Consider the following 19,570-nt stretch of genomic DNA (forward strand, 5'->3'; position numbering starts at 1 on the left):
TCATGGCAAGCTTGAAAAAGCATCTCAATTCAAGTGCTGGGTGGGCACTACACTGTTTTATTAAAACTGTATTCTTGTACTTGTGACTCAGAAAGAATTAACTTTCTTCGATAACAAGGTACTCAGAAGCGGCGGCCATTGATCGGCGGTCCTCAGCAGAGTCTCAGTCGAGATACACCATATACCGTGCGATTGCAGCATTCGCAAACTGAAGAAAGGGAAGAGACTAGCTGGCCCTCGTCGTGAGCCGCAGCTTCTGTGATCCTCCAATTCAGCCGTTCACTACTCGTGGATACAGACATCAGGGAAGATAATAATTGCGTGAAGCTGCGGCTATTTGCAACCAACGCGACGCTGCCTTGGGGCTGATCGACGGAATACCAACACCAATCCTGAGTCTAGAAGAAAGAAGGAAATGATGTCGTTCCTCTCCCGGAATATAGGCGCGTCGTCGAGAAACAACAATCGAGCCCTTAGAGATCGGTCCCTTGAACGACGACTTTGAAGACCATGCTGCAGGCATGTGTTCCCCGGGATTCCCATCCTTCTCCGCATTCAAGGCCATAGTTAGGGCAGCCTATTCCAGATTTTGTTCTACGTGCAGCGACGGCACAAGCAATATTGATATGTGTCTGCCTTTTGGCTGGCCTTTTCTTCGTTGCGTCCGAGGTCTGGAACTAGAGCCTCGGCCGGATGACTGAGGTCGGTCGTTTCCCCTTCTCGTACCTTAGTTGGCAATTGCCACCTCAGTGTTCCTTCAAGATACGGTTAATTGTGTTCTTCATTTCTATGCCTTCTATGCCTTGTCCCGCGTCCTTCGGACCGATCATGCAGTCTGACAGGAGTGGTTGATCGTTGTGGAACCTGTGCGGACATGCGTTGCGTTGAGCGGCGCGTCTGCGGATAGACTTGCTGACGGTAGCTCGCGAATGACGGCGTCGGAATTGGCCGTCCTAGCCGACCTGCCCGGCCACGAATCTTGAGAGGAGAAATGCACGAATGCGGCAAAGTCCAACAACGTCCCAGGGTTCGCGTTCTGGAAATGACGGCGTTGCAACCGCCAAGGTTCAACCCGCGATACAGCTAGCTACAGCCTACAGATGAGTTGACAATAGCTGAGTCGTAAGCATGACTTTTCGTCCCTCATATCCTCGGCCGAGGCTGCAAGTCAGCTAGCTAGCTATCCGTAAGCTGCATTGTAAACCTAGTTGCTGTCATGTGTGGTTTGATGAAGAACAGCCCCCAGTGTTCTGGCATCCAACTGGCCCGAGACGCGACCCTCCAACACGATGTATCCAATTTCCCGGCCGCAGGGTAATAGCTCTTGGATGTCCTGCAAAGCAACATGCGGAAGGATCAGCATAGAGAGAGAAATGGTTGGTGATGGCGTGGGACCAACAACAATGGCCAAGATGAGCGAATAGCATCGAGGTGGCGGCAGGTTGGTCAAGACGCCAACGAGAGATGCTCATATCGGTTAGAGGGGAACGAACAGACAAACCAGAGGTCCACTGCCATGAAGAGCTACCCGTGCGAACAATGGCTGATCTCGCTGTAGTTCAGGTATTTGCTGATGAGGCTAGTGGTGCCCATCATTCTTTATCGAATTGAGTCAGTAGGATGGGTAAGGTACATTGAATACTCAGAGTTGTCTATTGAGCGTGCTCGAGGCGCGACAAGGCGAGAGTTGACTGGTCCATTTCCCAGTCTTGCCAATTGCAATAAGCCTGTATTCGCTTGTCTCTCGCTAAAGTAACCTTTTGGTCCGCCTTGTGGCCTTAACAAGACGTCACAAACCTTATTGTTTCCATTTCTATATCAGACCCCAGGCGGGACGATGAACTATGGTGACATAGGTTGCCACAAGAAACACAAACAATGTAGCGAAGTGTTGCGTCAAGTAGAGAGTGGGCAGAAGAAACACCACCAGCACGAGGAACAGTTGAGAGATTCCCAACCATATCCGTACTGTACACGAGTGCCTTGATAGTGGTATTCTGCTGCCACTGGCTGGTTAGCGCAACCTACCGTGCGTTCGGTTGAGCAAGGTTGCCAAAAAAGACAAGACAGGCACACAGGCTGGTGCTGGAGGGGCGGGAGAGAGCGCCGTCTAGTGTACTGCAGAACATCCTTGACGTCCAACCGTTGCAACGTTGACATGGACCGGCTTCATAGTCCCCGTTTCTTGCGAAGCGGCCTTGCCCACAGTGCATTGAATTCCATAGTACCCGCCCACCCTTCTTCCGCCTGTCGCTCCAATCGAAGGGTCTGACGTTCGAGCCAATGGTGGCCTGCAGTAGTATTTGGTGATATAGATGCCGGACTTGGCTCGAGGAAAAGGATCGCTTGTGAGAAGAGAACCAGGGAGCTGTCTGACAGGCACAGACACATGCGCAAGCACAGGGTTGGCGGGCTCCAACGTCGGGGAGCTTTCCATAGGAACCTTGGCCCGCCAGAAGGATGAGGATGAGGAGCATGCCGTTGCATTTGTTCTGGGGTAAACGGACCTGTTTCCCTTCTGATTCGGGTAAATCGTCCCGCCGTAGGTCCAAGGTTCTACGTGGAATAGTACGCAGCTATAGCCTTGACAACCAAAGTTAAGTTGACAATGAGAGTGCTGTGAAGTCAGACAAGTTGTGTGTGTGTGTCGAGAAGCTTAAGATGTCGAATTGCGCTCAGCAACCAAGGCTCGCTCTCGGTATCTCGCCTGCTTAACAATTGTCCGCCCGCCCGCCCGCCCGGCGACCGTTGAGGCTTTGAAGACAAGGCTCGGGAAGTTCTCTGACTCTGCAGTTCTGATTAGTGAATATTACGCCGTAGTCCTGTGCCATCCCAGCTCTCAGGTTCCAACCTTGGGCCGAAGAAAAAGCAATGGTCTAGGCCTAGAACTCCGTGACCCAGAGACATCGCCGATTACCCCACCTCAGTTACGGCAACGCAAGCCAACCGCCGCCTGTGCCGCCTTGGGCTCGAGTCGAGTGTCAATACCGATGTAATTTGGACTCTGGAGGCATGACTTGGTGATCAAGGCTTGCTCATGGACTTGATGGAAAATGCCACATTGATTGAGCGGACAACTCGCGAGTAAATGACCGGCCATGTACTTTGATAATCTGCATGCAGCATGTACGAATAGAGAGGGCGAGAAAAAGCCCTAAAAGACTGACCGGCCTTGGGTTCGTCGTGCCACGAGTTGCAGACTTGCAGTTGCAGTTGCAGTCGCCAACCCAAGTTCCTTCCAGGTTCCATGTGTCTGTGGATTCTGGCTACCTCCACTTACTGAAGGTGGATTGAGCAGGCACGCAGGACCCCTGGATTCTGACTGGGTCGAGTGGATCGAGTCGTGGGGTTCAGGGCAGCACGCAGTTGCGACTTGTAGTTCGTCTCCATTCCCACATTTTGCCTGCGTGTGTTCTTCTTCCTGTTCCTGCCTTCCTTGTTTTAGGACGGTGAAAGTTCAACAATCACACTGTTGAGAGAACTACGTACTCCCTGAACAGTAAAGTAAGGGTTGAAATCGAGGTCGGAGGTGCTGCTGATGCTGCCGTCTGCGTGCTTCCTGCAGCAACCCAGGTCTACCTAAGGTACACAGTACACTAAGGCAGGTGCAGGTGTGGATACTCGAGATACGCTAGGGCCAACTGGGACTCGTGGGAGAGAACGGTGTGGAGCGACGGTTACTCAACGGCGGAAGGAGTCAAGGACTCAAGGGGACTGAAGTTCAAAATGGCAGGCGCAAGATGCCAACCTACTCCCGTCAGACACTTGAGCTCCCGTCGTCAATACACGTACCTTTCTCAGGCACCTTGCCTTGTCTTACCTAAAACCAAGATACATAGGCAGGAATGGGCAAGGATATGCGATGAGTAAGGTAGGTAGGTACCTTTGGACATGCCTTCCTTCTTTGTGCCCTCTCTTTACCTTTGGACTCTGCCTGTGTCTCTACCTCGCTGGTCTAGGTTCCCGTCCCGTTCCCTCCCCGCCTTGGACGTCTCCTTCCTACGCAACGGGTTTCGCTTTCCCGGACTGCCATGTTTCTCTTGTGTCCGTCTTCCTTCCGGAAACGACCACTTGAACCGACCAGTAAGAGTCATGGCCGCCGGAGCCAAAGCCGGAGCGGGAGGCCATAATCAGATTGCAAGCCGCCGATCCGATAGAGCTTGTGATACGCACCTACCTAATTAATTACTACAAGTTACCTACCCTACCTGCGTCTGAGTAAGGCACGAATGCCCCAATGTCAGGGAAGGTACGAGTAGGCAAGTACCTTACGAATAGAGAAATGAAGCATGGGAGAGGAAATTTGAGTAGGTAGGTGCAACAGACACGAGTGTTCATAGTTTCTCTCCCAGTGTGGCAGAGGGTTCATCTCATTATCAAATTCACGACTCCCGTTGTCCACTGCACTTTCTCCGCAAGTTCGTTCGAATACAGCAATCATGACACTAAGTAATCCCTTTTGTCCCGCCTGCATCCCCCGGTCAGTCGCCATTTGCTAAATTCATCACTTCGTCCCGGAAAGACATGCAATTTACCAGACAGCTGCCAGACAGGCTAGCCATGACTTACTATCCGACCGTCTGGAAAGCTTCATTTCGTTTCTTCAATTCGCCCGCCTTATCCGTCCATCACTTCACTCTGTCCGGCAAACCCAATGTCAATCAATTCCCCAATCAGAGCGACTCATTACAACCGCGCGACCAACCCACATAGCAACGTTCTGAATCAGTCTGCAGCAATTTCCATGCGACTCCCCAATCCGACCTTCACCTGGCCGTAATCTTCCCAGGAACCCAGAACACAGAATACGGCATACAGGATACGGCATACGGGATCCCAACAACCTAAGCACCCGCGTCTCTTGTCCCGAACTGAAGGTTCTCACTCGTCGACACATCCCCGGAGCCCTGGATTTCCTTCCCGTCCTCTCGGCCAACCCTGGTGCCTTCTCCAGCCCGCCGATACTACGTGGAATCCGACCGGGATCTTGTTCCTTTCCTCAACCCAAAAGAGAACACACCGCGTACGGTCATCTGCGGACTACTGCACATTGCATCGCCCAGTTGCGTAAAGCAGCCAAGGTACGTAATAAGGGCCTGGCAAACTTTCTTTCTCACCGGCTCGACACTGAACAGTCGAAAGCCCTGTACTGCAGAACCTGGCAGTATCCGTACGCTGTACTGATGCAGAGAGCATTTCTCGTCTCTCGGGCTCCGCAGAAACTGGCTGCGAAAGTACTCCGTACCTACCACTAGTCCGGTCATCGCCAGTATCAGAAAGCCAGAACCCAATCGAAGCCACCACCATCACTCTGCGTCCCTAGGACCTTGCTTGCCATGCCTATTGGATAACCAGGCCGTACCTAGTCCGGTGCCCCTGCAGATGGCCTCGGCTTCGCTTGGCGGCCTACGGATTCACTATGCACGCAGTACCAGACAAGCCAAGCTCCCATGTGCGCTTGCTTTTGCTCTGCCGCACCGCTGCACCGTGCCGTCCCCATCATCCCTTCGCCTCGAAAATGGGACTGGCCTACGTCCGTACCTACGCAGCTCTGGATACGCTGTACTACTCCATAGTCGCCCTCGGTCCCGTGTTACGTACCCGCGTGCCGTGCTGCGAGACGCGATTTGAAAGCTGACCTGAATTGAGTTGCGGATTACGAAGCAGCATACGTACAGAGATCTACCCTGCGTATCTTGCGGCCATGGCCATGGATACCGTCACACTCACTGCTGGTCTGCCATACGAGCTGGACAGACTTCTTTGAGCCACTAACACTACGTACACCATCCCCGGCCCCCGCCTGTCTGGTCAAGCCTGCAGCTTTGCTTCTCCATTACCTCTACCTTTGAGCGAATAGGCAGTCGTCCCGCCTCTGTGGGACAGTGGAAACAGAGAAGAAAAACGGCTCTGGCGCCGTTGTCTGTGCGTTGGGTGTATGCAGGCACGCAACTCTGGTCCGCCTTTAGCTAACCCTCAACGAGGTGCCCAGCAAGGAAAAATGAGGGAAAGAAAAAGGCGCATTCTCGGATCACTGTCTTGGTAGCCAATGCCTGTCGAGAGTTCTGACGAGCCTTGAAATACCCGGTGCCCGCAATGGAGAGGACACGAGCAACATATGCAAAGGCGGACAGCATGGGGGGAAACAGAGGGTCTCAAAAGCTCGGCTTGTTCGCGACTCAGTCAATCAGTCCCTCTTTGAGTTCCTCACGCCCATGGGATACTCGACAGGCAGATAGACCCGGTCGGCGGACTCGGAAATACCTACTACGTAGGTTGCTGTTCTCACTACTCGGGCTGCGAAAACCCCCCCCTCTCTCTCTCAATTGCGCGAGGCTGTGGTCAACAAAGTCACTCATCTTGCGCAAGCCTGCGTGTTAGTGTACTCCATAATCTGAATATGACTCAGCAGTGTACCTGAGTGCTAGCTCATCCATAGGACCAAGACCAATGCTCAACTAGTCAGGTACCCAGGCGAGGATTCAGTACTCCAGGAGAGCATTGAGGCTTGATAACGCATTTCTCATGCTCTTGCACCGTGAATCGGTTTTTTTTTGCAAATTACGGTAACGCACAGCAGCTTCCCAGTTCTTCGCCTTGGTCCCTCTACTCCGAAAACCTTTTGTCAATTCAAGCCAAGCCGAACCCCGCAGTCGTCATCTTTGGGTTCAACGCCTCAAAGATGACATCTTTCACAAAAGGACCTGTCCGACCGACCTTACTATCTGGGAGAGATGGGTCTTGCGTGGAGCAAAAAACATGTGTGATAGGGAATAAGATCTGGAAATCAACATGGCAGACATGCACCAGCTCCGGGAACCCCGTGGAGCAAATGTGGCTGGGCAAGTTCAAGCCCCAGCTGCCAGCTGGACGTAGCCCTGAGCTTGCTTGCCCTGGACAAGGCTCGGCGTCGCCTTGCCTTGCCTTGCCTTGCCTTGCCCCAAGGTATCCGCACCCTGGCTGGTTTCTTCCGCCCACTGGCGTTTGGGCAACCTAGCTCGAACAGGGTCTGACGGGGAATTCCAGAACCGACCGACCGACAAATATCGACAGGGCAGAAGAGGCGTGAGAGAGCTTGTCAGTCGAGTTCGCCCTCTTGCGCCTTGCAGCGCCAATCAATCGTGGATCTGGGACTAGGGTATCGGCCTTCGGGGGACTGGGAGTATGGCACGCGGGTCGAGAATGAGGTATACCCGTCCTCTCCCCTCGCGTCCACCCACTGACCGCACTGCCATAATGCCAACAACGGTCGTTGTCTCATGCTACGCAGAATGACTGGGCTGTCTCAGAGCCCCCGTTACCACCGCAGACCTAACGGTCAGGCCAACGTCGGTCTTGAAACTTGAGACACTCAGTTGTACGGCATTTACTATGAAGGCCGGGGGGCTAGCTCCGTTGTGAGCTTGACCGCTTCGTTTCTCATGCGCCGGTCGGCGCCCTGCATCTGCCCGATTTCCAACCGATTGACTACCACCTGGATGGCGGATGCCGGATGATGGTACACGGCAGCCCTCGGCAGCTCGCAACCTGCCCCAGGGATGGTCTCTCTTGCGCTGCTGCGCACGAAGAAGCAATACCGTACGGCCGGCAACCTACAAAGCCCACAATTGCGTGGTCCCTTGTTCACCATGTCCACTCCAGCGTCCATGGACCCAGACCTCCTCACTATTCTTGACACTGGGAAAGCCCTCTGGCGGGGACCATAGCCCTCTGGTAGTCGTCGATCATGATCTGTCACAATCTGGATCTAGCGCCGCTCGACGCGCTTTGAAAATCTTCAAACGCCTCATACAGACGAGTGTCCACGGACTAGCCACGTCAATGAGAAATAAGAAACTCCAACTTGGGCTACGGAGACGTCCCGCGGACCTCACCTGCTCCCAGATCTGACATCAACGATTTACTGCTATGTGGAGCGATTGCATGCATCTCACATCATCTCTGCATTGATACGAAATCAGCCTGGCAAGGAGCCATGCAGCAAGAAAAAGATGCTGTGTTACAGCCTACGGGGACGGTAGGTCGATTTACTGGATGAATCATCGGCAATCTTGCCAGAAATAGCAGCACCGTCGATTTCATCGTCTACTCAGTGTTGGCGAAGGACATATCGCCAGTCTATTGAGCTTCCCTAACGTAATGCAACGTTTTCATCCCATGAGCACTTACTGGCCAAAGCTCTCAACCTCATGTTCACCTCGAGTGCCAAAGTTCAGATGAAAGAGATCAACGACTTTGTTTTTGCCGAGGTAGGGATCTGAAGAGTGTCAGAGCTGCGTTCAGAGCATGGGTTGAAACAGCTGCTCGATGTAACTTCTATCCGTCCATCTCAACGCACGACTCAAGAACCTTATTGTGTGCTTGGGAGGCCAAAAATGTCTGGCCAGTTCGGATGAAACTGGTGAAATTTTCGACACGCCAGGGTTCGAATGGGTCATCGCCTACAGAGCATCTTGGGAGATAAACTCGATCAAGAATATTGAGTTCACTGGACGGCTTCCCATAAGTGAAAAGTGCATGCACGGTCCGTGGAGTTTGCTCGTCGTTTTCGAGCTTCTGAGACTTGTCATAACAGGGGCGTTCTCGGGTGGAAAAGGCGGAATCTCGTTGGTAGAGAGATCGGCCTGTCATCAGCAATCTTACCACAAACATGCGAGCGGTTTGTACAAGCAACGCGTGAGAGACGGTTTGCCAGCTTTTGGCTAGGATTACCCTGTTCCGGCCAACCAGGCTGGTGGTTGTGCACAATCACGCAGAGACCTACACCTCGCGCGCGTACATACACGACAAGGTTCTTGTGGCTGATTCGAATAGTGCATAAGAGTTGGAAGCACAACATACCGAACAGACACTACACAAAATGTGTAAAGTATTGAGTCCTTCTCGGCCATTGAGCGTACCGCCATGGTCGGCACATCGTAGCTTCCGAGTCTTGTCGTGGCGACGGCGCCAACTTGGGGGCAAGATCGGTTCTAAGACCGTCTGCCATCGACCGCTAGCTTCAGGGGCAATCCTTTCAGCTTCGCGCCCAACGCACAGGTCCAAGATCGGTCCTGAAGAAAATAGGCCTCAGAAAAGGAGACGATAAGGGAAAGGAAGAAGCAAGTGTATGCAGAAACGCGTCACGCTGGAAACGACAAAAAGAGTGACAATTCGAACAGCCCACTGAAAACTATGGAAGTCTTCCAGACTTCCGCGCGGTGGACCTCGAAGGCGAAGCAAGCATCATGGCAAACTGCAAATAGAAACTCTGGTCAGTGGCCGGTCCACGGTCCATACACCGCACTAGTGACTGACTACGCATCTGTTCCCTCTGTCACCGTGGAAGCCTTTGATGAAGGCGCGCCTAACGAATCTTCGTATCGGAACGCCATGCTCCAACGTTATTGTATGGATATATCGAGGCACACGACATTAGCGGCGAGTATCGACGACACGGCAAACCGACGCCATGTACAGGAGTATACACGGCAAGGCATGCACACGCGACACACAGTGCATGACAGCCATTAGCTAGCATCTCGACGCGCTCGACTTGTAACTGTTTTTCAATCTATACTGGGCGTATACAATGTTCGGATGCATCAAATTCTCATTTCCCTCCGTCATTTGGCGTTCCGGCTGAATTTAGGCCGCCTTTTTCCTTTTGTAGGAATAATTTCACCCATTACCCACTCGACCATATTCGTCTTTTGCTAATAAGTCTTCTTTCATGTCCCTGCATCTCCACCTGTTGCAGGAAGTCAGGCAGTCCTGGGGCTGCGAGGACATTGCCTATTCGCTTTGCCGGAATCCCGCCGTTCAACAATTTGTTCAGTGCATCAAAGTCTACAGTATGGCGGCCGGAGTCCAACCATGACCGAATAAGGCAAGGTTACGGATATCACATCTACCGTACCAATCCCGACTGACTGGCCAAATATTGCTCCAAGCGTTTCCCGGTCTGCTTGGGTCTTCGACTCTTCAAACGCTCCCTTCAGTATGCACGACTTCAGCCAGCTGGTCGCGATAATTGCTGCTACTATCGTTGCATATCTGCATATACGCTTTGCCTTTCACCCAATGAATTTGGGCACGCGACTGGGAAGGGACGCAGACGGCTGCTAGTACGCAGTGCATCGGTCTGTCTGCAGGTTGCAGGCAAAGTCTCAAGCCTTGAGGGGAGGAATAATCAAGACCATTCTTCCCCGGCCAGCATCTCCCGGGCCGTCTATGGCCCATCCACTCAGGACCGCCGCATCCTGCATGCCGTCTTCAAACTCACACGGCCTAGGTTGCTGCTCCTGTTGTTGTCGTTAACGTTGTCGTTGGCAGTGGTAGTGGCAGTAGTATTGCGTGGTACTAATGCTGCTGCTACTGTTAAGACTGCGTTGCTGCTTGCTTCTTTGCTTGCTGCTGCTGTCTATCTGTCTCTCCTCTCTGGTCTCTTCGGACCACCAACGATGCAGCTCGCTTCATGGGTGCGTGAGAGAGTTCGTTTGTACCCTGCCTTACACCCACCCACCCACATCGGCCGACAGCCCCCCCTCAATCCTCACAGCAAGGCATCCTGGGCGACCACACCACACCCCCAGCAGCACCTCCAGAGCCAGATCCCTCCATCCCCCCTGACCCCCTTGTCGGCATCCTGGAAGAGGGGACATACGGGGGGGAGGGGGGAGAGCTGCTGCGGTGTTGCATTCTGGGACTAGACTCTGCAAGAGACTGTGAGTATTGCACAGGGCAAGGTTGTGACGGGGCGGCGCTGACATCCCTCCCCCGGTCTCTGGCTCTGGAGACTGGTCCCTCTCCTTTGGTCTGGTCCATGTCCACAGTCCGTCCATCTGCGTTGAGCGCTCAAAAAACTCACAGGCTCGACGGATCCCAAGGTTCGGATCCCGACCCCCGGCTCACAACGCATTGAAAACAGCACCATCTTAAATATATTACAGTCCCAAGCGCTTCCCCCACAGTCTGGTTGATCTCTTGTCACCTGTTGCTCTCTTAGGACGAACAAAAGGGCGCTGGACGGTTGATGCTGGTTGCTGTTTTCTGGTTGCGCGCGCTTTTCCCTCCTTCTCGGCTCTGCTCACTCTGTCTATCATTCAAACTTTTCCTACTCGGCGCAACGTAACGCAACGCCTACACACCACAACCCAACCTCTTATTAGTCTTACACAGACCACACTCACACACACACACATTCAAGCAACTCGCATTCTCTCATAACATCCCCGATCCCGACCAGATAAAGATCCAGAGCGGCCCAGTTTTCAGAAAAAGTAAACAGGAACACCAGCAACGAAAAAGCCTCGACTTGCTCAACCCTGTTCACAGCACGCTGGAGAAGAAGGGGATCCCTTGAGAGGGGGCACGCCTGGCTTGACGTCGCCCTCTGCATTAAGTCGAAAACAACATGTGGGCTACCGCTCCACTGCCGTACTACTCGGCCTACAAGCCAACCCGGAGGAAAGAGAGGGCAAGCATCAGCAACAAAGGTGGCTCATCGCCGGCCGCTGCCATCAACTCACAACCTCCCCTTCCTCCTCTCTCAACCCAAGACCATCCCGACAACATCGCAGATTTGTTCGAGCCTGCTCTTGATGGACCGCCCTCGCCGGAAAGGATTCGTGCCTTGAGCAAGCAGATGCAGAGGGCCTCGGCCTTGGACAAACACAAGAGCCATACAACCACCTCCTCTGGCTCGACATCCTCGCTGCGCTCACTGAACTCGGACCGGTCGTGGGAACACACCCTGGAAACCATTACTTTATCGAGACGTTCTTCTGGCCGGTCGACTTCGAGCAGCATGCCTTCTCGAGACCGGCCCGAGAGCGTACAGCTCTTTGGCAAAACCATCTTCAACCGCAGGGCCAAGATGAAGCGGGAAAGCAGTGGTAACCACAGTTCCTCTGGAAGTTCCTTATACTCTGGTGAGCTTGCCCTGGATGGCCCGGCCTCGACAACAAACAAGGACCACTTCATCCCATCAATTTTTGGCCGTCGCAGAACTCTAAGACAGGACGACTTAGGTGAAGACCCAGTTTCGGGACGCAAGTTGCAAATATCAGGCCCTTACAACTTTCAACATGTCACCCACACCAAGCGGGATCACTTACCGGACCTTCAGCGGGGTAGCCGCGCCGAACTGGTCTCCGAATTCTCAGCCATCCGCGCTGGCCAACGGCCGACCACCGGCCAACTCAAGGGAATTGACGTTGAAGATTTGCACTTTTCCAACTTTTCATCCGAAGCCTTGCACACGCAGCAGGACAACGCGTGGGCGTCCGAAACTCAGCCAGAGATGTTTGCGAATCGCCCGCCTGCCATTGCCAGGCATACAGGCCCGACCTCTGCACCTCGACGGTTGGTCAAGCACACACGATCCCAGGAACAACTTCGGTCGAGCCCGCCGCGCCCAGCACCTCCGCGGCCACCCCGATCACCCATCAACGAGGAGATTGTCTCGCCAACTCTTCCAGGCTCGCCTGTACCTGTCCCTCCCCCCAGATCGTCAAGCCGCATCATGAAGCATTACACCGTTTCAGAAGACTCGCTCGCCACCATTGATATGTTTCCAGAACGCCCTCAGACCAGCAGCGGCTTTCACCTACCAGGCACCCTCGATGTACCGATCGAATTCACTGAACCTACAATTTCCGAAGAAGCAGAGCCTTTCGCAGACCCGAGATTCTCTCATGCAATCACCACTCCCGACGATGCTGCGTGGCCACTCACAGCAAGCTCCACTGTCTCTTATGAGATGGCATTGCCTGATGTGCCTGAAGAGGAGGAGCAGTTCGTTTTGTCCCGGCAGTCTGGCCCGAGCTTGACCAGCACTCGTTCATCGCTTCGGGGAAGCCAGTCTGTGCCTGCTCTGCGCCAGAGCGTGCCTCAGACGCCGGAGGACGAGTTTAGGCGGCCATCAAGCGGCGCATCGGACACCCTTGGCAGCTTCGACATACTTGCCGCGCAGAATGCTCTGAAGGAAGCTTTGGAAGTTGATGGACCGGCTGCTATCTCTCACCGAGCCAGCTGGGAGGATGATATTGACTACTGCTACGAGCACGAAGCTGAGGCTGACTGCGACTACGCGTGGGACCGGCCGTCTTTGGATATTGTGAGGGAGGACTCTGTAGAGACTTCTTTTGACAACGATGGTATCTTCGTCGCACCCCTCTCGGCTGGTCTGAAGCCGGCATCGACGTTGGGACACTCTGACATGCCAGCCCTCAGCCCCGCCAGTCAGACTTCCGTCAACGGACATGAAGCAATCACTCCTACTATTACCGCGCTGCCCGTTAGGTCAAACTTCTCTCATCCCAGAAAGGAGACGAACTACCGGGGCACCTCCCATCTCCACGTGAGGACAGCATCGCGAGCATCGAGTTTCAAGGAGTCTCACGGCTTCAACCTCTCGCCATCTCTTCTCATTCCAACGGATTTCCGCCAGCAGATGTTGGCAGACTCGGACGCTGACGCGTACCCCATGGATGTGGGGAGACACGACACCAGCCACTTCGCCTTTGACGAGGAGCCCGTCCTGACGATTGAAATGCCTGGACTGTTCGCCAGAGACCGTGCCAGCACTTCAACAACCGGCAGCAACTCGTCCAGCCAAACCAGCCTGACCGAGGCTCGCCATACATCGACCAACTCGACATGGACGGCGCTCACCAGGTACACGGGAAGCACGACCTTTGAGGGTTGGAACCCAAAGTTTGAGGGTAGCGACCACTCGCGTTCCTTCAGTGCCGATGACTTTGCGGACCTCGGGTCGCCCAGAGGACGAAAGTCCACCATGACTCCGTTGCCTGAATCCGAGGAGTTTCTGACCATGTCGCGTTCCACGGGTGACATCCGCGCCGCTTCTGGATGCATCGATGCCAGCTTGTCTCAGGACTCTCTCCCGCTTGCCAAGATGAAGGAGCCGGTGAAGCAGCACCGACGCCAACGTGCGCAGACGCTGAGTGCTCCACCCCCGCCTGGGCAGTACGCCCTTTTCCCGCCTCTCTATGCCGGCAGCCGCATCTGAACGCCTGCTCGCCATTGAGTACACCTTCCGACCCATGACAACACATCACGACTTCATAACATATCTCATATATCTTTGTTCCATAGACCCACACACCTGGGCGCGCGCACGCTGGCGCGTTCCCTCTCCCTCAACGGCGGAGCGACGCACCACACTAACAAACCCTCTACACCTTATTGTTTGTTTCTCGACATATCACGGCGTTTCAAGACGGTCGTGATTCGTATAGACTTTCTTGGCATATCTCGGAGGAGTTATCACCTGGGCTCTCATCATTTCGTTCACACCATAGACCAAAAATCCGGTTTGGTCATTCTTCGATTCCGACCACCAACCATCACTCGCTACACATACACTCACTCACACACTCACTCACTCACCCACAAGACGCCCGCCAGCGCAACGCGCACAACGATCTACAGTTTCCTTACATCTATCTGCAGTCCGATCCGAAGGACTCACTCTTACTATACTACCACCACCAGCAATACCGCTACTACTGATACTGTTATTTTGTTGTACAAAAAAAAAGAAGGGCGCGAGCACAAAAGCCCACCGGAAGGGATTTGAACCTCCGCCAGGGTTATGATTTGATGGATTATGACAAACCCCTTGTTTTTTCAGCATGGAAAAAAAAGGGTGAAAGGGGGAACAGAAAAGCAAAAAACACTTGTAAAAAATTTGGGAGGACAGGACCCGCGGAAGGAAGCAACCCAATGGAGGGATTGTGTTACGCATCTGTGCGATCACGAGAAGGACTACCTGCGCCCCTGGAGGGGTACGCAGCGAGAGAGAGAGAGAGAGAGAGAGAGAGAGATGATGTTTCCCAGCTTTGGAAGTTTCGGGTTTACAAAAGGAGGTTTACCTTATTTCATCGCGGTTCGGATGCAAGCCTTTGATCGCTCCGAACAAGAATTTTCAATCAAAAAAGAGAGACTCCTATCACCTGTCCCATTTACTCCTGCTATTGATCTCTGTCCCTCCCCAATGGCTTGCTGTGAAAAGATTTCGCCCTATGATCAAACTTACGCTGTGAAGAGGCATGAACTTGGCGAAAAGGCGGGGAGGTTGAGAAAGTGGCAGCGACACACCACAAACCAGTTCACGCGATCAAAACATGCCGAGGTGTTGTTGCCTTACTTACACACAGTAAGGGTAGAGCGACGCAACGAACCCTCGTGACGCATCGCATGAAAAGTTGACAATTTCTGGGGAGACGCATGCGCTCTCTTGCAACCATCAGGTTCTGGCTGGGTACGGCAGAGCTGTTGATTGGCGTGGCTGGCGTGCTGCGTAGTTTGGTGATGTGCATTATGCATTCGGTAGTGAACACACACACACACACACACACACACACACACACACACACACACGCACACACACCTTACCTTAGTAGCTTCGATGCGGAGGAGTGGGAGAAGCCGGGCTAGGTTGGTCTAGACTCGTGTCCCGCATTGTGTGTACTCTGCATGACGAACACGTCGACATGTCAAAACTTCGGATGGCAACGACAGACATCCATACTTGAAAGTGCAACGAGAGAAATGCGATTTCCGCTGCAGTCATCAGTCAAGCATGAATGTAAGAGCATAGCCATGATACTTCTCTTTCTATATACTTTCGTCTGTCCAAATGAAGTTTACCTCACCCTAATGAGCAGTCCTCCCAAGACTTTTTTTTTGCAGTTGTAAAATTGGTCCTCAGACCAGCATCACCGTCAATTACAAGCTCCGTCCAAACCTCATCCTGACGGAAAACATATCCTCACCCTACACACCACACCGTACTTCCTCCTCCATCCTCCCGAGGCACCTTGTTCATCCCTCTGCCCATCGCACATGTACACGCATACAGACATGCACACCACCTCCCCTGCCGCCCTTCTCTTCCCACCCATCTCTGTAACCCCTCTTCCTCGCGATTTCCTCCCGTGTCCCGGCTGAACTTGCCTCTCATCCACTACTTCGGTCCACAATCTATTCTAACCTCCCCTCGTAAACCCCCGGCAGGCGGGCTGCCGATATCCCGGAAGTCATCATCTGCATCCAATCAAGCTTGACTCTTCCCGCCTTTATGAAACTGATCTCATCCGCCATCATAATTTGTCCGCGGAGAAAATAAGAAAGAAACAGAAAAACCTGACACCAAAAGCAAAACTCGGCGGGGCCATAGGGTAGAAGAATAGAAGACAAAGAAAAGAAAAGACCCTGGACCCGTGGAGCGGGATGGCACCCTTCTGCGGACCGGCGTCGATATCTGAGACGGGGGCAACAACACCGCCGCGACCAATGGATGGTATGACGTTTCCCCTCCGCGCGCGGCATGTTCTCGGGCGGTCGGCGACACTCCGAAAGAACCCTTTCCCCCCCACCACCCCCGGCACCCTTGCCTCCGAGATTTTGAGCTCACGCGCTCCCCCCTTTCCAGAAGTGCACTGCATTGGCTTCACACCCATCACCACCACCATCACGACTACCACCACCATCATCATAGAATAGGCTCACGGCAGGCAGACAAGTAGGCAGGGGGATTTGTACAGGTGTCAAGGGCAACCCGCTTCAAGCATTCCTCCACGACGAAGACGACTCGCCTCTCTCGTCCGGAACCCCTTCGACGTCGAGGAACTCGTCCAAGCGGCCGCCCCCGCCGCCATTCACGGCCGCCTCCCGCTCGAGCGTCTCTAGATTGCGCAGCAGTTCTCCCCTTTCGCGGTGGAGCGTCTCCCGCTCCCGCTCCAGGTTCTGGATGTGGCGGCGGGCCATGTCCAGCACCTCGGCCTTGCTGACCCGCCTTTCCTCATTCGCTGCCGCCGCCGCCGCTTGCGGGTCCGATTCGTCGCCGTCTCCGGCGCCGGCCGGGCCGCGGACCTGCTCCGGTAGGGCATTGAGGAGACCCTCGAATTGAGCATTGAGTCGGTTACGATACTGCTTTTCGACCAGATTATGAGATGCGCGTGTTCGTCGTTCTTCGAGGGACTCGGTCGGCTTTTGCAGTGCGTTTTTGGATGTGCGGGAGGCACTGCGCAGTCGGGGTGCCGGTGCCGTCTTGGTGCTCGATCCGGCAGATGAGGCGACCGATACCGACTTGACCGATCGGCCGCTGACGCTGGTCCGGCCCGCGGGGCTGGTGGGTTCGTCATTGTCGTGGTTGCCACCGGCTTCGGGATCGGCTACGGCACGGCGCTTGCCCTTTCGCTGCGGCTTCCGAGTCCCGGGCGATGACGACGACGACGTCTTCATTGCTCCAGCTCCGCCCCTTCTATCTTGAGGCTCGTTATCATCGTCATCCCACGAAGGGTCCTTGACGTCGCTATCGGTCTCCATGCTGCTTTTGCTGTGCTTGCGGACGTCGTGGTTCAATTCGGCCGCAGCGACGGCTGCAATGTTTGGTGTCAGTGTGACGGAGCTGCTGTCTTGAAGCCGCGGCCGCCATGGCGAAGCATGGAAATCAAAAGTGGTCGTGGGTGGTTGCGGGTGAGCTGTTACAGCTACCGTGGTGGAAAGTGGCGTGATGTCGGCATAGACTCCGCCGCCCAGGAACGACTGCTCACTCGTTGGCAGTAGTGGTGGTGCTGCGAATCCGAAATCGTATAAGTGACCACCGCCAACACCAACATTCTGGTTTCTGCCATCAGTACTCAGGCCGGCCGCTGCGGAGAGAGTGACAGGTGGGTTGACACCTGCTGCTGTTGCGGAGGAGGACGTTGCATCGACATGCTGTTGCGGGTTGTCGTGGTACACCGGGACTCCATATCCGGGCGGAAGCCATGCGGCGGCGTGGGCGGGTGCACGTTGATGGCCCTGCAAATGGAGATGCGACGACGTCCCCTGTTGATCAGCAGCAATATTAGGCGCAGGCGCTGCCGCTGGACCGAATTGGTGCTGAAGACCCTGGTTGCCCTCTGCATGTGTCAACCCCAGAGTACCCAACTCGAGACCCAGACCCAGGGCTGAAGGATGGAGCTGAGGGTGGTTTTGCTGGTGCTGCTGATTCAGGTGCTGGAGTCCTCCGAGATTGTGAATTTGCGGGAATTGCGCCGTCGATACGGATACGGGTATGGGTAATCCAGGAATACCTGCAATGGCCTGGACCTGATTTAGTGGTGTCGCTGTGGTCGATTCATTGATGGCGTTGGGCCGATTGTGGCCTGGACTCAGCTGGGTGGTCTGATTACCGGGCCGAGTGGCGTGGTGTTGGCGGTCGCCGACGTCGAAAGCCCCTCCGAAAACTTCGGGAGAGAAGTGCGGGGACAACGGCGTCGAAGCTATCATCTGCTGATAGAAATAATCGTCAGACTTTTTCCTTCTGTCTTCAACCTTTTTTTCTTTCTTTGGCGAAAGGACCTGTGATCCTCGAGGACACGGCCTGCTCTACTCTTCTGCGCCTCATCGCCGTCTGTCGCATCAGTTTGCTGAACGCTTGTTCAGAGAACATCACCTTGCCATCGCCCCATCCCGGGGTGGCACACAGACTTTCAGCTCCTTGATACTCCGCCGCCTCCCGCCCATATCCCATACCAAGCACCGGAGGCGAACACCGACAGACAAAATAATGTAGAGAGTCTTGCATGGTCCTTGAATCGTGACTCGACCTCTGATTGCGGAGGCCCATGGGGGAGGGGAGGGATCTGGCCCAGCTCGGTGCTACCCGCGTGGCATCATGTCCTCACTCGCGCCTTTGATCGCTTGGTCTAGCGCTTGTCTTGTCACATTCGTATACCACTCAAGTCGGCAGATGAAAAAGGGGCCAACGAGGCATGGCGCGGAATGAGCTGGTCGTTTGATTCAAGGCCTGACCGCAAGAAATGGGAGCCCCTGAAGGCCGCGCTCCGGGGAGGAAGGCACCGAACGGAGAAAAGTGGAATGCAACGCCGGGTGAGATACTTACTTCCGGGTCATCCACGAGATACTCGTAGAAGGGAGTGTTGTCGTTTGGCGTGTGCGCCATCGTATCGTCTTGCCGGGGGTGGCGAGGGGTCTTGTTTCGATTGGAGAACCCCCTTTCTGAATCCCACCGTCCGGCCCCAAAGCAACGCAAAGCCGTTGGTGATTTATACAGGTTTTGTTTGCTTTTTCGAATCTTCGACCTTGTTCCCGTATCTGCTTTCCAATCCCGGGACCGAGGAAAGGCCTCCTATCCGCGAATGGCCAAGATCGGGCGAGGAAGAGCAAACCAGCCACGATTGGGAGGCTCCGTACTAAGCGTGCGGCCAGACAATCCCAGTGGACGCAGGCTGCCGTTGGAAAGAACCAGACGAGCGTCTGGCCAGTAGTTCCGGAGCGGACGCCACGGCCTTCTCAGGGATTGCCCAAGAACAGTGGGCAATCGGGAGACAACTTGTGGCGCGGGATTCTCCCGTATACCGTCCCCGTGGAGTGACTTTGGTCTCTAGGCGGACCACACCTTCCCAGGACTAGGGTTCCGACAGAGTCAGCCGACCACGACAGCTGCTCAAGTGAATCGACTCTGTCGTAGTTTTCAAAGTTAGACTCGGGTGTCGTACGTACGGCGGCGGGAAGCGCGTTGTAATGCGGCCGGCGCCCAAGACGCCGGTAA

At 54.4% G+C, this 19,570-nt stretch overlaps 5 protein-coding genes across 5 annotated transcripts; 3 read left to right on the forward strand and 2 right to left on the reverse strand.

Moving 5' to 3' along the window:
- Positions 1-2,024: 2,024 nt before the first annotated feature.
- Positions 2,025-2,477, reverse strand: CTAM01_05938 (uncharacterized protein; the record flags this gene model as incomplete). Its single annotated transcript, XM_060521968.1, has 1 exon — positions 2,025-2,477. The coding sequence occupies one exon, from the start codon at positions 2,475-2,477 to the stop codon at positions 2,025-2,027; it is 453 nt and encodes a 150-aa protein (XP_060383158.1).
- A 1,414-nt stretch (positions 2,478-3,891) lies between these two features.
- CTAM01_05939 (uncharacterized protein) lies at positions 3,892-4,185 on the forward strand (the record flags this gene model as incomplete). The annotated part of the gene is made up of 1 exon (XM_060521969.1): positions 3,892-4,185. One exon carries the CDS (start codon positions 3,892-3,894, stop codon positions 4,183-4,185), a length of 294 nt encoding a protein of 97 aa, XP_060383159.1.
- Positions 4,186-11,395: 7,210 nt separating this feature from the next.
- Positions 11,396-14,014, forward strand: CTAM01_05940 (uncharacterized protein; the record flags this gene model as incomplete). The annotated part of the gene is made up of 1 exon (XM_060521970.1): positions 11,396-14,014. The coding sequence occupies one exon, from the start codon at positions 11,396-11,398 to the stop codon at positions 14,012-14,014; it is 2,619 nt and encodes an 872-aa protein (XP_060383160.1).
- Positions 14,015-16,302: 2,288 nt separating this feature from the next.
- CTAM01_05941 (uncharacterized protein) lies at positions 16,303-16,512 on the forward strand (the record flags this gene model as incomplete). Its single annotated transcript, XM_060521971.1, has 1 exon — positions 16,303-16,512. One exon carries the CDS (start codon positions 16,303-16,305, stop codon positions 16,510-16,512), a length of 210 nt encoding a protein of 69 aa, XP_060383161.1.
- A 60-nt stretch (positions 16,513-16,572) lies between these two features.
- On the reverse strand, positions 16,573-18,961 carry CTAM01_05942 (helix-loop-helix DNA-binding domain-containing protein; the record flags this gene model as incomplete). The annotated part of the gene is made up of 2 exons (XM_060521972.1): positions 16,573-18,288; positions 18,902-18,961. 2 exons carry the CDS (start codon positions 18,959-18,961, stop codon positions 16,573-16,575), a joined length of 1,776 nt encoding a protein of 591 aa, XP_060383162.1.
- Between the last annotated feature and the right edge of the window lie 609 nt (positions 18,962-19,570).

The sequence above is a fragment of the Colletotrichum tamarilloi genome, assembly GCF_030869305.1.
Source record: "Colletotrichum tamarilloi strain Tom-12 chromosome Unknown Scaffold_16.1, whole genome shotgun sequence".
Taxonomy (NCBI): domain Eukaryota; kingdom Fungi; phylum Ascomycota; class Sordariomycetes; order Glomerellales; family Glomerellaceae; genus Colletotrichum; species Colletotrichum tamarilloi.